This window comes from Pogona vitticeps, chromosome 3 (genome assembly GCF_051106095.1).
Source record: "Pogona vitticeps strain Pit_001003342236 chromosome 3, PviZW2.1, whole genome shotgun sequence".
In the NCBI taxonomy this organism is placed as follows: domain Eukaryota; kingdom Metazoa; phylum Chordata; class Lepidosauria; order Squamata; family Agamidae; genus Pogona; species Pogona vitticeps.
The window spans coordinates 262,450,090-262,465,970 of NC_135785.1; the positions used below are offsets into that span (position 1 = coordinate 262,450,090).

At 53.2% G+C, this 15,881-nt stretch overlaps 1 protein-coding gene across 2 annotated transcripts in view; it reads left to right on the plus strand.

Moving 5' to 3' along the window:
- Positions 1–2,299: 2,299 nt before the first annotated feature.
- The window catches only part of ARHGEF17 (Rho guanine nucleotide exchange factor 17), a 187,394-nt gene continuing 173,812 nt past the window's right edge, over positions 2,300–15,881 (plus strand). The window contains exon 1 of one of the 2 annotated variants that reach the window (XM_072993452.2): positions 2,300–6,232. In XM_072993452.2, the coding sequence (XP_072849553.2) occupies positions 2,354–6,232 (3,879 nt within the window). In that variant the 5' untranslated portion in view covers positions 2,300–2,353. Of the gene's footprint in view, positions 6,236–15,881 lie in introns of both variants that reach the window. The other variant, XM_072993451.2, reaches the window with a different exon arrangement.

The window sequence follows — 15,881 nt, forward strand, 5'->3', positions numbered from 1 at the left end:
GGTGATGCTGGACAACGGTACAGTTCGAAAGAGACCCCGAGGGTCATCTAGTCTAACCCCGTTCATGCACGAACAGGGGGTTCCACCACTAAATCAACCTTGACCAGGCTTTCCAACCTCTGTTGAAAATCCTCTAATGAAGGAGAGTGGTCTACCCCCCTTCTGCGGTGGTCTCCTGCTCCGCGACTCAATAGCTCTTCCCATCAGGACGTTCTTTCCACTGTTTGCTCAGAATGTCTTGGGGTTTGGGTCCTGCGTTCGAATCTAAAGCATTAGAAGAGAACGTCCTTCCAGACAGACTCTCCTGCCACCTTAGTCTTCTCTTTTCCAAGCTAAACACACACATACACACACACACACACACCCTCAACGGTTCCCTTGGGAGGTGTTGAGCGCCCCAGCCTTCGAGATAAAACGGGGCCACCCTCTGTCTGATCTGCTCAGATTTGGGATTCCTGCCTTGAGCAAGGGGGTTGGACTGGATGGCCTTAGGAGGCCCCCTTCTGACTCCATGATTCTAGGATTCCTCATAGAGCTTGGGTTCCAGAAATTCTGGTTGCTCCCCTCTGGACTCGTTTCAGCTTTTCCATATCGTTTTGAAAAGGTGGTACTCAGAACCGCCACCACGTTCCAGAGACACGCACATACATTTTTCTCTCTCAGGGCTCCTCTACAACACTTGGGATCTCCTGCCTGAGACAGTTGCCTTTGGCTCTACCTAATGGTAGGGGCTGGCCCTCTTACATTTTGCCAGCCGATGGCCATTGGTCACAAGAATGGACAAGAACCTCTGTGTCCAATAGATCTAAGAGCTGCAAAGAACCTCCATGTCCAAGAGTAGCATACCTTGAGCTTGGAACATTTACTTTTTTAGAGTCAAACTTGCAGGATCTCTTAGCCCGTGCATGCTGGCGGAAGAACTGATGCAACGTAAGTTTTTAAAACTACATCTCAACACAGATTTATCGGGAGTGGATCCCGGCTGTGCAATCCTGCAATAGTTGCACCATCGGCTGTGCAATCCTGCAACAGTTGCACCGCCGTTGTGGCTGTGTTCAGTGCTGTCAAGTTGCCTCCACGCATGCTAACCCTCGGAATGACCAGGCCATGGCTTCTTTGACTGAGTTGGTCCATCTCACGTTTGACCTTCCTCTTTCCCTTCTACCTCCCCGTCTTTTGGCCTTGAGTCTCGGTCTTCTCCCAAAGATCTCCAAAAAGAGCCCAAACTTTGGTTCCGTCATTTCTCCACCCAGTGAGAGCTCGACCTCGGTTGGACCTAGAACCCCTGTTTGGGATGGGGGCGGTATCCTAAACCCCCAGAAACCAATTTTTCTACAGAGGATGGGGCTCTTCCTCTCTGGCTCCTGGGGTCTTAGGCTGCAGGAGCTGCAATGAGAAAAAAATGACTTTTCTTCCTAGCACAGAGGCAACCCGTGGGAGAGAAAAGTGGGAGGCCGGGAGGCCTGAACTCCTCATTTCCTCCTCCCCCTCCTCGCTCGCCTTTTTTTTAAAAAATTGCACAAGAAACGTTCCCAGAGACTTTCTTTCCCTTGCAAGAGACCATCCCCCCCTCTTTTTTTTTTTCCTTGAAAAAAAGAAACCACGCCTCTTCAGGGGGAAAGTTTATGTGAAACGTTCAAAAAAACGAAGAAAAAAAAAAGAAAGAGAGAAAGCAAGCCGAGGGGGGAGAAAAAAAAGCAGCCTGCAAAAAATAAACACAACAAACAAACGGGAGGCAGAAGCAGGATGCCCGTCGGCTCGCCCCGAGCGGGGAGTTCCGGAAGCTTTTTAAGAAACTGAATTTTGGGGGATTTGGATTTTTTTTTGGAAGGGGGGGCGATGGCGCCCCGAAGACGACCCCCCCAAAAAATTGGCAAACGGAGGGGGGGTTCTTTCCTCCCACCCACCGCCTTCCTTAGGGAGCCGTAGGGGCCGCTTCCTCTGAGCCGGCGAGGGATTCTTTTTGGGTGGGGGGCCGCGCATCCGCGGCTCCTGCCCCTTCTTCGGCGGGCCTCCCCCCCCCCCCAAGTGGGCCAGCTTTTGTCCGCCGCCGCGGAGAGTTCCAGTTTCCTCCTTCGCCTGGACGAGGCCGGATCGGGACCGAAAGCAAGCTTTTTTTTGGGGGGGGAGAGAGGCAGGGGCTGCGGGCGGTGGGGGGGCGTGCAAAGCAGAGCGGCTCCCCCCGGCCCGACCCTAACTAACCCCCCTTTCCTTCCTTTTCTGCCCGGAGGGAGGCGGGAGTGGGGGGGTCCCCCGGGTTCCCGTCCCCCCCCCCCCACTTTCCAACCGAGCCCCTTCTCCGGATGGCGTCGTAGAGGCGGCGGCGGCGGCGGCGGCGGTGGGGGGGCCGGCCATGGCGGAGGGGGGCGAGGCCGGCGGCGGTTCGCGGGGCCCGGGCGCCCCGGCCAGGAGGAGCCTCTCCTTCCAGCGGCTGGAGAGGTGGGTCGCGGCCGAGGAGGGGGGCGGGCGAGGGGGCGGCCACGACGGCGGGGGCCCCGGCCAGGCTCAGCCTCCCGGCGCCGCTGGGGGGACATCGCCGCCGCCGCCGCCTCCCCACTCCCCGTGCCCGCTGGAGGAGCCCGTCGGGCGGCAGCGGCGCTCCCCCGGCCGGGCGTCTTCCTTCGGCGCCGCCTCCTCCTCCTCCCCGGCCGGCCGGGCCTGGCGGAGCCTCTCGCCCTCCGTGCGGCAGCTGTCGCGGCGCTTCGACGGCGGGGAGGCCCGGCGCGGCGGGGAGCAGCCCTCGGAGCCCGGGCTGGGGCTGGGGCCGGAGCGGGAGGCGCCGCCGGGGGGCCCCGTGGCCGGGCCAGCCACCACCGAGGGCTTTCCTTCTTCTTCTTCGACGGCGGCCGCCCAGGAGACGCGCCCCCCGGGGGGACCAGGACGGAGCGCGGCCCCGCCAGGCGGAGGAGCAGGAGGCGGCCCCGGAGGCGGCGGCGAGGCTTCGGCGGCGGCGGCGGCGCTGGACTGGCCGCGCGTGACGGAGATGCGGAAACTTTTCGGGGATAGTTTTCGACGGGCGCCGCCGGGAGAGCCCCGCCAGGAAGGAGGAGGCGCGGGAGGACCTTTCTTCCTCCTCCGGGAGCCCGGATCGGGGCCCCCTCCGCCCCCGCGCCGAGGAGGAGGAGGACGAGGAGGGCCGGCACCCGCGGAGGAGGAGGGCGGCCGGGAGCGCCGAGGGACCACGACGAGGACGACCACCAACCCCAACCCGCCGCCGCCGCCTCCGCCCCGCCGGTGCATCCCTTTCCCGGGCCTACGGAGGCCCCTCCCGCGGGAGGAAAGCTGGCCGTCGGCGCACGGAAGGGGCCCTCCAGCCCCGGGCGGCCTCTCCGTCGCGGTCCCGGGGCAGCCTCGCGGGGTGGCCGGCTGCCCGGAGGAGCTGCGGCTTCGGCCCCGGCCGGAGGGGGCCCGGCCGGCCTGCCCCTCGCCCTCCTCTTCCTCCTCCTCCACCGGCACCCTCGGGGGCAAGAGCTGGCCCCGATCCCCGGGGGAGCCATCTTCGGAGAGTGGTGAGGAAGAAGAGCTGATGATGGAGGAGGAGGAGGAGGAGATGATGATGAACCCCCCAGGGGTGGCGGCCAGGAGAAGCGCCTTCCGGAGGCAGCAGAAGGACCTCGGCCTCCCAGACTCAGACGGCCTGGCTGGCCTGGAGTGGCACCGGAAGGCCCAGGAGGATCTGGGCCACTATCTCCCCTCCCCGGCTGAGGAAAGGACTACCCTGGCTCCAGCTCTGGACTCTGCCGTCGGCATGGAGGTCCCCAAACCGCTGGCGAGGGGCTGGTCCGAAGGCGGCGGTTTGCCCCAGCCCGGGGGCGCCAGGCTCCTTTCGTCGGCCTCCCCACTGCCCCTGGTCTCCCGGGTCTCGAAAGTGACCATCCCCCCTTTTGGGTCCAGCCCTTGCGGGTCCCGAAGCAGCAGCCGCTACTCCAGCACCGAGACGCTCAAGGAGGAAGACCATTTCGGGCCGGCCTGGGCCGGCCAAGGCAAGAGCCCCCTGGGGGGGCTGGGCGGCGTGTTTCGGTCCCCGAGCTTCGGCCAAAGCGACAGCCTCGCCCGGCTCCAGGCCCAGGTCCGCGCCCGGCCGAAGCTGCCGCCGGGCATCGTCGCCAGGACGAAAGAGGAGCGGCCTTCCCTCCAGAACCTGCAGTGCTGTGGCCTGGAAGCCGGTGGGAAGGCCAAGCACCGGAAGTCCATGTCCAATCCGGACATTGCGACGGAAACCCTGGCCCTCCTCGGCTTCCTGAGATCAGACCTCTCGGAGCTGAAGGCCAGGAAGAAGAGCATCTCCTCGAGTGAGCAAGAAGAGGTGGGCGTTGGTGGCGGCGGCGCCAGCAGGTACTACGAGAGATACCAGCAGACGTTCGCAGGGGGTAGAGCGGAGAGTGAGCTTCAGCCACCAACCCACCGGGCACCGGGCGGCCGCCCCACCCTGAAAGATCTGACGGCCACGCTGAGAAGGGCCAAATCTTTTACCTACTCGGACAAACCTGCTCCCCGCAGACTTTTCCACCAAAACGGCATGAAACAGAGCTCTTCGGAACTTCTTCTTAGTACGATGGCCGTCGACCACGAGGGTACAGATTCCAGCCTGGAAACCGGCCCGGGCAAGTTGGACGCCGGGATACCGGTTGTCATCCAAGACCAGTACATTCAAGAAGCCCGGCAAGTCTTCGAAAAGATCAGCAAGATTGGCTCTCAACAGGATTATAGTTTTGCTTCTGAGCAGAAGGACGGCGGCGACGTGAGAAGCGGAGGAGACGGCGCGGAAAAGCATAAGGAGGACGTTCTGGAAAGTCGCTGCGGCCGATGTTTGAGCCAAGCTGCCTCCGAAGGAAACGTCTCCCGCAGGAAATCCTCGGAAGAGCTCTCGGGTCCAGAATCCAGTATGACCGACGAAGGCATTGTCACCGAGCCGGAGGCCGGCCCTGCGTACGGCTACCTCAGCTCCTCTGTGGCAGCGTGGAAGTCCTCCAACCAAAGGGGAGGCCAAGCTGGCTATCCGGAGCTCAGCGAGAGGCTTCTTTCAAACCACGCAACGGGAGCAATTAGCGAGAAGCCGGCTGGTGCCGAGGAGCCCCTTCCCAACAGCAAAATGGCGTCGCAAGGGTTGCTGGAGGCACCTTTGACCCCCAGCGCCCTGCGGCGGCGGCGGAAGTTTCCATCGGTGGGTAACAACGGCTCTGAGTCTAGTAGCGGAAGCGGTGGGGAAGCCAACGGCGAAACCTACCGGTCCTTGAGTGACCCCATGCCCCACAGAAGGTGCTCCATCGCCGAGGACGGAAAGAACTTCTCCGTTGATAGTAATCTCCTGGGGTCACTGAATTCAAAGGCGGGCCTCCCGGAGTGCTCGGCGGTCGCCCTCTCCGAATGTACGGGCAGCGCGGCGAGCGACTTGTCCGTCTGCAGCGATGGGGTCAAGGACTACAGCACCATGATCCAGAACATCGTCAGCCTGCCCGGGGCCATGGACAGAGTGATGGACGAGAAGGGCAATGGGAAGACCATCAAGAAGAAGTCCTTCAGCGACCCCAGCCGGCGCGGCGAGCTAGCCAGCACGGGCTTCGATGGCCCGGGGGAACCCATCAGCGAGATGGAGCAGAGCATCCCTCCATCCAGCAGCGAGCCCATCCTCTCCGAGCAGAGAGACCAGGCGATGGGAGAAGAAGCGCCGTCCGAGCCTGACCTGCCCCTGGCGCCGGAGGAAGATGGGGCGGATGGGGCCGCAAACTACAGTTTCGACCCCAAACTGGCCGAAGTCCTTTCTCCTCGGATGGTCCGCCAAAGCTCCCGAAGCAACAAGAAGCGGGCCAACAGGGCGAACGGTCAGGAGAGTAGACGAGAAGAGACCACGCCGTCCCCCACTGCTCTTGCCCCTCTCGGAAGAGCGCGGCCAGCCTCCAAACACGTCCGCCACACCAGTGAGCCGGCCACCTTTATCCCCATCTCGGACCCCAACCTGCCTCCTTCCGTGAATCAGAGCGGCCACGCAGCCCCCCAGGAACATCCTTGTCTCCCCCTGAAACCCTACCCGGTTCTCCAAGCTCCTTCCTTGGAGGACGTGACCAAGCACTACATGCTCTCCCTCCGTTCGGGGGAACCGTCCTCCACCGGCACCGCGGATATGCCCAGGTCGTCGCCCGCCACCCCGACGACATCGGAACCTAAGCTGCCGAGATGCCCTAAGCATCACGAAGAACCACCGAGCACCGGTGTTGCCAGGAGCAAACCACAGGTGGTGAGTCCTTCACGTTTATATTGCCCTAAAGTACTTTGAAAAAGTTAAGAATCTTGGGTTTTTTTGGTGTTTTGTGCTGATATTTGGAGGGAGGATTTTGTTCTTGCGATCTGCACCGGAAAAAATGAGCGTGTTCGGCCAGCTTAAGTGACCTTGGTGTCCAGTGTGGTATGACTCTTGTCCATCTCGCTAGAGTCCAGTCTGCTTTTGAAAGGGGCGGCGTTGGGTGGGTGGAACAAGCAGAGGTGCTCTTCCACTAGTTCTCTGCGTGATGCTCCAGGGAGGACCCAGAACTTAAGAAAACGGTCTCTTTAGGATTTTTTTTTAATTTTGGGGGGATCGCATCTCCCCGAAACCCTCCAAAACAGATTTTGGGAATGGTAGGCCAAATAATAACCCCCAAACAAAACTTCCCAAGTTCTGGGATGAATCCGTTTCTCCTTGCAAATATCTAGGGGAGGAGTGTCCCTCCATTTATGAATGTGGACACCCACTGCATGACTGAGATGCATTAAATCGCGACCTGCGTAAGTCCCTAAAGTTGGTACCAACATTAGGATTTTTTTTCCCCTAGGCCTCAGGTGCAGATAATCTTTGAAAGTGATGATGGTTGTGCCCCAGTGATTTTGCTGATGTGAGTGGGGCTTGTCGTGGTGAACATCTTTCCGATCGGAAGAAGGATAAGACATAAGACGGGAAGGATTGTGTGAAGGGGTTCCACAGGGTTGGCTCAATACGAAGTGAGATCTTTCTGCAGATGTAGCCCCACTTCCTGGTTCGGGAGACGCCGTTTGCACTCTGGCGTTAAAACCGGGTCTAGGCTGTAAACCGTGGTGCCGGTGGTGGTGGTGGAGGATTTGCATGAAATGGGATGTTTTTCCCCGCATTTGAAGAGCCTTTTCCCTCCCCACAACGGTTGCGATGCTTTGTGTGTAGAAGGACCTGCCCTCCCGTGAGCCTCTCCATGAGCTGAAACAGGTACAATCCAGAGAGAAGTTTGAAATGCTGTCGTAGGTCATGTCAGCAACTTTATTAAACCTGCCCTTTCGCTGGCTGGCTAGCTCGGTGGATTAGAGCCCCTGCTTGGGATGGCGTTCAATTCCCCCGGCATGCCTCCCAGGGAGGAGAGCCAGCTTGCACGCCCTTGGGCAAGCTGGCCATAGAGCGCCCCCACCAGGAGGAGCTGAGAAACACGACTTCTATGGGTTCTTTGTATTTGGAGAACCCTGGAGAAGTGGGCACAAGTTGGAATCCACTTGGAGATACCTAATTCTTTGAAAATAGTGTTCCGTATGCAACCGTGTAGTAGTGACCACTAAAGTTTTAGGGAGAGACTTCAAAATCGACGGGAAGAGCACTGGCTGGCTGTCTCCTTTTATTGATTTGGAACAGTTGTATCTTGCTGTTATTGCTCTCTAGTAAACCATAATCCTCATTTTGTGCTCCAGGGAAGTAAGTTTCAAAATGAGGGTTGGCATGAGCGAGGAAATTGCGATTTACAACTGCTACCATCTTTCTCTTGATCCTCCTGCATGGTGGCCAGACTACGGGGTGTGTCTTGTGAACGTGTGTGCAGCTAAAGAACCATTGAATGTTTCAAGCAGGCTGTTCAGATTTTCTGTGTCATAAAATGCTTAAAGGCGGCTTTCGCTAATTAGCATCGTACCGATACAACGGCAGGCCCTGTTCCACATAGCTGGGTTGGTGGGAGTTGCATTTTAATATAAGCAAGGGGTCGCCCAGCTGGGGAATTCTATTGGGCGATGATCATAGTATCACAGAATCATTGAGTTGGAAGGGTCCTCTTGAGGCTATCCAGTCCATCCTCCTGCTCAATGCAGTAATACAAGTCAAAGGATATCTGCCAAACGGTTATCTAATTTTCCTTTGAATGCCTCCAGGGCTGGAGCGCTCACCACCGCCCGAGGTCATGGGTTCCAGCATTGTCGTACTGCTCTAACGGTTAGGAAGTTTTTCCTGATAATTCAACCGAAATCTGGCTTCCTGTGACTTGAGCCCATGATGACCTATCCTGCTCTCTGGGAGGATCGAGAACGCATTCCTGCCTCTCTTCTGTATGACTCCCTTTCAAGTTTTCATGATGTTTTCTGGGCATACCTGAGAGAAAGTAAGATGTACTCTGCTTTTTCATCGGTTGTGCCATGATTTGGGATGGGCTGGCGATGGAGATGGTGATGGGAGGCTTCACGTAGAATTCTTGGGTGATTTTTCTGCAAAAAGTGGGTTTTTTTAAAAAAAAAGTAGATGAAATCCTGTCTCCTTCTCCATGCTCAGAATCATCATCCTCTGAAAGTTGATGGGTTTCCAGGCATGGCTCCCACCCCCCACTCCCCTTCTAGTATACTTTTAACTAGCTCTGCTGCCCATCACTGGAAGGGGCACCTTAAATATGACACATGCAACATTGGAAAGAGGAGGCGATGCTCCTAAGGCATAGTTGACACCAGAGGCACGAGGTGAAATACTTGGTTTAAAAAAAAAAAAAAAATGGGCCAGGAACCTAGATATGTTGATTTCCAAAGGAAGGAACAGGGTGGTTCTTAGGTTCCGTTTTATTCCTTTTAAAGCCCAAGGAAGAAGAATTATATCTCAGACTTTATTACTTTCCTCCTCCCTCCGCATCCCTTATTCCTTGTGTGCTTTATCTTGGGTTTAGAGGACAAAACCCTCAGTCGTGGTGACTTGTAACTCACTCCAGGAACCTTTTCAATAAAAGCCGTGGGGTGGGGCGATCCGTGTCATAACGCCATGGATATACAGGATGCTCTTGTGTCTACCCAGGCAGAGGGACGGTGAGCTTGGGCCTGCTTGGTGGTGGGCTGGCGGATGGACCAGATGGGCGGGCCCCCATTCCCTGCAGCCTCAGGAGTTGCACCGTGCCCACCCAGAAAAACAGTGGGCGGCAGCGGTTGTATGGATCTGGCCTATTATGGCCTTGCACGCATGGGAGGGAAGGGCAGTGTGATCCATGCCTGCCCGGAGGAACATTGATAAGGAGCTGGAATAGTGTCTTTTTCCAAATATCACTCCCAGGACAGCTGTGCCAACGGGGGGGGGGGGGCTTCTGAGTCTCCAAAATCAGTTTTTCAAGCTGTGACTAGGGTGTGACGTTTCAAAGACGCCAGTAAGCGGTGCGCCTGAGAAAGCATGGAGTGGCTGCTGAAGATGGGCTTCTGGTTTGGGAATTGCAGGATGGGGTGCTCCTGGGCCGAGCCGGCCCTTCCCTTAGTCGTAGTGAGGAAGCTGCCTCGAGCAGCCTGATTCTGGGATGCGGTGGCCTTAAAAGAGCTTTACGCGCCAGGAAGCAGTGGCCGGCAGCCCATACACTGACGTGCCAGCCTCCCATCACTCCCTAGACGGCATTGTAAAGGCTCCGTAAAGTGTTAAACTTTTGGCCGACTGGAGTCAATTTTGTGCCTAGAACATCGGATGAAAAAGTTTTCGATTCCTCTGTAGGGGGTTTAGATTGCTTTTGTTCTGTTTCTTTTTTTAAAACAATTATTATTATTTGTTTTTCATAGGCTGTTACTTCTGATGTTCTGCCCATTCACTCTGTAATGCAAAAGCATCCACGAGTCGTTTAATTCTTTGAAAAAAACTGCAATAATCTCGACATTCCTACGTACGGGTGTCCCTTTTGTGCAAAAAAAAGTAATGTTTTTTTTTTTTTTTTGGACCCCTGCTCTTTGTTTTGTGCCGTGATGGAGGGTTGTTTTCTTTTGAAATCTCTGGATATTTTAATTTTAGCCAGCCCTGTGATCGTGCAAAAGAATTTGAAAATAAACTGGAGTTTAAAGTAATTTCACACGTACCAAACATTGGGCTCGTAGATGCACATACCAGGCATGGATGGGTAATGGAAGGAGGGCCGTACTGGAGAATGAGTTGTGTGCTTTGTGCTGTGTGTCAGGAATGTGGGTCTCCGACCCATGTTTCCTTCCAACATCAGCCTTCCGAAAGGGAGCCCCCCACCCTCAGGGAAGACCCAAGTGCCCAATCAGCAGAGACATTTCTCGTTCTTCTTGTCGTTCCTTCTGCGTCTTGGGTCTCCAGAGAGCCAGGGGTAGTCAGATTTTCCACTTCGTGTTGTTGTTTGCTAGCAAAAGCATAAATTGGACAGTAAGAACGGCCATGTCCATAAAAGAGGGCCCGACTCAGCTGAGAAAGGGTATTCAAGAGGACACAGGGTGGGTTTGATTTAAATCAAATCACTATTCAGAAAGATTTCATTTAATCTCTCCCCTCCCCAGGATAAAAGGTGCTCTTGCTTTGTTGTTGTTTAGTCGTTAAGTCGTGTCCGACTCTTCGTGACCCCATGGACCAGAGCACGCCAGCCCTCCTGTCTTCCACTGCCTCCCGGAGTTTGGTCAGATTCATGTTGGGCGCTTTGGTGACCCTGTCCAACCATCTCGCCTTCTGTCGTCCCCTTCTCCTCTTGCCTTCACACTTTCCTAACACCAGGGTCTTTTCTAGGGAGTCTTCTCTTCTCATGAGACGGTCAAAGTATTGGATCCTCAGCTTCAGGATCTGTTATTCCAGTGAGCACTCCGGGTGGTTTTCCTTCAGAATGGATAGGTTTGTTCTCCTTGTAGCTCTTGCTTGCTACAGTCTTAATACAGTACGTGTTCTACAGAATCCATATACAATGGTGCCTCGCATAACGAGTGCACCGTTTAACGACAAATCCGCATAGCGATCTAATTTTTTAGATTGCTAATGCGATCGCATTGCGATGTTTTAATGGGTAAAACATCGCATTGCGATGATCGGTAAGCGTTTTGCTTACCGATCTTTGCATTGCGATGTTTTTTTAAACAGCTGATTGGCTGTTCCAAAATGGCCACCGGGTGCCTAAAATGGCCGCCGCAAGTGTTTTCGCGCCCTGCCCACACTTACCAAGGGCGCGAAAATGGCGGCGCTATGGAGGAACTTCGCTCACCGATGAGTTTGGGAGTCATAGGAACACAGAAAGATTACCCCAAATAATCTATGCAGAAGACCTTGCAACCCCATAAAATCGAGGCCCTAGTCCAAGAATTGGTGAGTCCTATTTTCAGCTAGTAACAAAAAGAAAAAGAAAGGAAAAAAGGAATGTCTTGTCTCCTGATATAGAATTTGAATTTGAAACTTTTCTTGAACAAGAACTTTAAACCAGAAGACATTTTAAATGAAAGCTATCACCGCCTAAGACATAAAGCTTTTTAACAGTAAAAAACTCCCCACGTTTCAATAAAAAGATTAATGCATGTAAAAAAACCCCACTTTATAAAATAAAATCAAGTTGTAATTATCCACAGTGCACTGATTTGCAAAGAATTTCATACCGTGATCAATGAGAAAGACATTTAATAATTTTAATGGAATTCTGATGGCCAGATTCTTATTGCACTTCGTTGCTGGGTGTAAGCGTAATAATTAAATATCAGGAAAAACTCCCTAACTGTTAGAGCAGTACGACCATGGAACCCATGACCTCAGGAGGCCTTCGAGAGAAAACAGGGCAACCCTCTGTCAGAGCTGCTTTAATTCCTGCACTGAGCAGGGGGTTGGACTCCATGACCTCACGGAGCCCTTCCAACTCCATGATTGTTTGATAGGATGGAAGGGGGCATCAAGCGGCGATCGTTCTGTAGCAGAGATGCATTCCACTGTGTCCCTGCTGACTTTGCTGTCTGTCTGGGCGCCTCTCGCTGCAGCCAGGCGCCCTGATCTCTTCCTTTCATCCGTAAACCAGGCTTGGCCTTGGTCAGCTCTTCCAGTGGGGGACTGGCCCTCCCAAAAGAGGCCGCGCGGCCATCCTGCTTGTTCAGCAGCCTTGCCTGGTAACACACGAACCTTCGCAACAGAGACCTTTAGCCGAATTCGGAGTTCGCTCACTTGGACTTGAGTTTTCAAGATGCCCAGGTACAGGTCATGGGAGAAGTGAGCTGCTCACTACTGCAGTTTGGAAAAGTTACTTTTTTTGGATAGCCTTCCCTATCCAGCCTGCCTTCTAGTAGATGTTTTTCTAACTTCCCTCGGAGTAGCAACCCAGAGGTGTGTGGCCGACGAGGATCTGGTGGTGCAATTTTCTTGGGGAGAGGCACTCCCAACAAGTAACAGAAGCATAGTGGATAAAGCATTGGATAAGGGTTTTGGGGGACCTGAGTTCGAATCCCCATGTAACCACGAAAGCTCCCTGGAGAGCAGCGAAGGATGGCCAATCCTTTGACGTCCCATACGCACTGAAAACTCTGCGAGGCTTACCGTAATATGCAAACACTTTACGGCACATAACAACAACTTGGAAGTCCAGCACGTTTCCTGTGCTGCAGAGTTACTTTCTTGGATTCCAACTCCCATAATCCCCAGTAGCCATGCTGCTTGAGGGGTTCACACCAGTAGTCATGCAAAGAAGTGACTTTTTCATGTGCTGGGATGGTTGAGATTTTTCCAGGGGACTTCTTCATGGCGTTTGAGGAAGTCCAGCTTTTTGTGAAATAAAAAAGAACTTAAAGGAGGCGGCCAGAATCCTGTTGTGTAGTTATGCGTTTGGAAAGTAGATGGCATAATATGTGTTAGCTTTTTGCTGGTACTTAATGAGTCTCTGCTTGGAATTTCAGGTGGGCATTTGTTAGTTAGGAATGGGAAAACATTGCGAGTTATGCTGTTTGCTTTCCACGGGCATAATTATGCAGTAGGGATATATATATGTTGTTGTTTAGTCGTTAAGTCGTGTCTGACTCTTCGTGACCCCATGGACCCTTCTGTCTTCCACTGCCTCCCGGAGTTGGGTCAAATTCATGTTGGTTGCTTTGATGACCCTGTCCAGCCATCTCGTCCTCTGTCGTCCCCTTCTCCTCCTGCCTTCACACTTTCCCAACATCAAGGTCTTTCCCAGGGAGTCTTCTTTTTTCATGAGATGGCCAAAGTCTTGGAGCCTCAGCTTCAGGATCTGTCCTTCCAGGGAGCACTCAGGTTTGATTTCCTTCAGGATGGATAGGTTTGTTCTCCTTGCATTGCAGGGGATTCTCAAGAGCCTCCTCCAGCACCAAAATTCAAAAGCATCAGTTCTTCAGGGGTCAGCCTTCCTTATGGTCCAGCTCTCACTTCCATACATCGCTACTAGAAAAACCACAGCTTTGACTATACGAACTTTTGTTGGCAAGGTGATGTCTCTGTTTTTAAAGATGCTGTCAAGGTTTGTCATTGCTTTCCTCCCAGGTATTGATATAGAGAGAGCCAGCATGAGAACTTTGCAAAATATACAGGGTTCTCATGCTGGCGCCTTTTCTGGCATGACACACTGGGGTGGCAGAGAGTTTGAACGCAGAGGAAGGAACCTGTAAAGCTTCTTCTGTCTTTCTGCAGCTCCCTCCCTTCTTGATTTGTGTTGCAGCCCATTCTCCCCTCCAACAGGAAGAGTCTGAGATCTTTTGCTTTGTTCTGGGGGGGCAAATGGTCCACGAGGATGGGGGAAGGCTTCTCCAGTTGGCACAGAAAACGAAGTCAGAGAAGCATTTGATCTTCGCAGGGGGGCCTTTGGCCGAGAAGGATTCCTCCGTGACCCTCAAGAACGGATGGCCCCTTAAAGTAGATAGGCACTTAATTCAGCACAGCTTGACCGCACATTGGGACACAACGTTCTGAGCACTGGGCCGTGTTTTTCGTTATTTTTCAGCGTTGCTGGTGATTTGGAGGCTGTGTTTTAAGATGACTTGGCTTGCGACCAATGGATTTGTTCCCGCCCAACCAAGGGCGATCAGAACCGTGATACCCCCCCTGAACGCACCCTTGGTTAAGGCTTGGATGGGGGCTGCCAGGGTCTCCAGAGTCTCTAGGGCAGTGGTCCCCAACCCTTGGGGCCTCCAGATGTTCTTGGACTACAACTCCCAGAAGCCTTCACCACCATCTCTGTTGGCCAGGATTCTTGGGAGTTGAAGTCCAAGAACATCTGGAGGGTTGGGGACCACTGCTAGGGGATCTCTAGGTAGCGTAAGGAGACCCATCGCTCGTACCAGTTTGGAGTTGACCGTGCTGGTTTAGGTGGAATAAAAGCTCTGTCCTCGGACTCAGCAAGAAGAACACCTTTGGATGCCCTTCGAATAATCAGGTTTGGCATCAGTGAATTTGAATGATTCACACCTGACTCATAGAGAGGCCGGGAGCGTTTTGCTTAGGGGTTTTCTCCCTGCCGTTCTCCAGTTAAAAGAGTGCTGTCGCAGGTGGAAGTCTCAAGCTTGGGGAAATCATTTTGTTTCTTTATTTAAAATATTTTTACCTTAAGCCTTTCTCCTTAAGAAAGGACCCAAGGGCGGCTTACATCATTAAAAGACAATATTTAAGAGCCAGGCTATCCAGATGTCCTTAAGGCCAACTGTAGTCCAGAGGGTTCTTTATATTAAACTACAACCCCCAGCTAGCCTGGCCCGGCTATTTTAGGGGAAAAAATAAGAGTTTGGAACACTTGGTTTGTGTATAACCATTTCCCAAATGCCCCATCTGTCCTGGCTGAGGGATTCTGGGAGTATCTGCCATCAAGTATAATTTTCTCAAGTCTTGAACATATTTAAATCATACATTGAGAAGGGAGGAGTGAGTTTTAAAAATGCCACGTTTGTTGTCCTTTGTCAAGAAGATTTTGTTTTAGATCTCATGAGAACGGGAGGTCAAAGTCCCCCTCTTCCTCCCTTGCTAAAGCAAAACAATTTATGTTTTTCTTGATAGATAGTAGTACCTCAGTTGGCGAACACTTCAGTTAACATCATTTTCAGCTTACGAACGGAAATCCATTGAAAAGAATGCCTTGGTTTACAGTTTTTTCCCCCCAGTTTATGAAGAAAGTTTCCCCAGGATGCCTTGTGCTTGTAGGTTTATAACACTGCCCCTGTTCCTAGGGCAATCCACGTTTCAGTTTACAAATTTTTCGCATTACATAACGTCCCATAGAACGCATTAAATTCGTAAACGGAGGTACAGTGCTGCCTCGCTTAGCGATTGCTCGGTTTAGCGATGAAATCTCATAGCGACACATTTTTTGCGATCGCAAAAGCAATTGCTTTGTGATGTTCCCTATGGGGGAATTTCACTTTGCGATGATCGGTTCCTTGCTTAGGGAACCGATCACCACAAAGCCTCCATTTTCACACAGCTGATCGGCGGTTTCAGAATGGCCACCGGGAAAAAAAACATGGCTGCCCGCTGTGTTTTCCTTGCTTAAGAGGCACCAGAAATGGCCGAGCTATGGAGGATCTTTGCTGAACGATGAGTCTGAAGCCCATAGGAATGCATTAACTGGGTTTTAATGCATTTCTATGTGCTTTTTTATTTCGCATTGCGACTTTTCGTTTAGCAGCGATTTTTTCAGAACGAATGAACGTCGCAATGCGAGGCACCACTGTAGTACTCTACTCCTCTTGGTCCCATGGCCAGCACAGGCACGGCTGATAGGGACACAAGAGATGCCCCCCCTTTCACATTTTCCAGGTTGTGATGATGCTCTCCCTCGGGATATCAGGCTGGCCCCCTTCCTGTTCTCCTTCTGCCGACAGCTGAAGACCCACCTTTTTAGGCAGGCTTTTATCAATCATGACGGAGTCCCTAAATGCCATTTATTTGTTAAGATAGTTTTTAATGTTTTACCTAA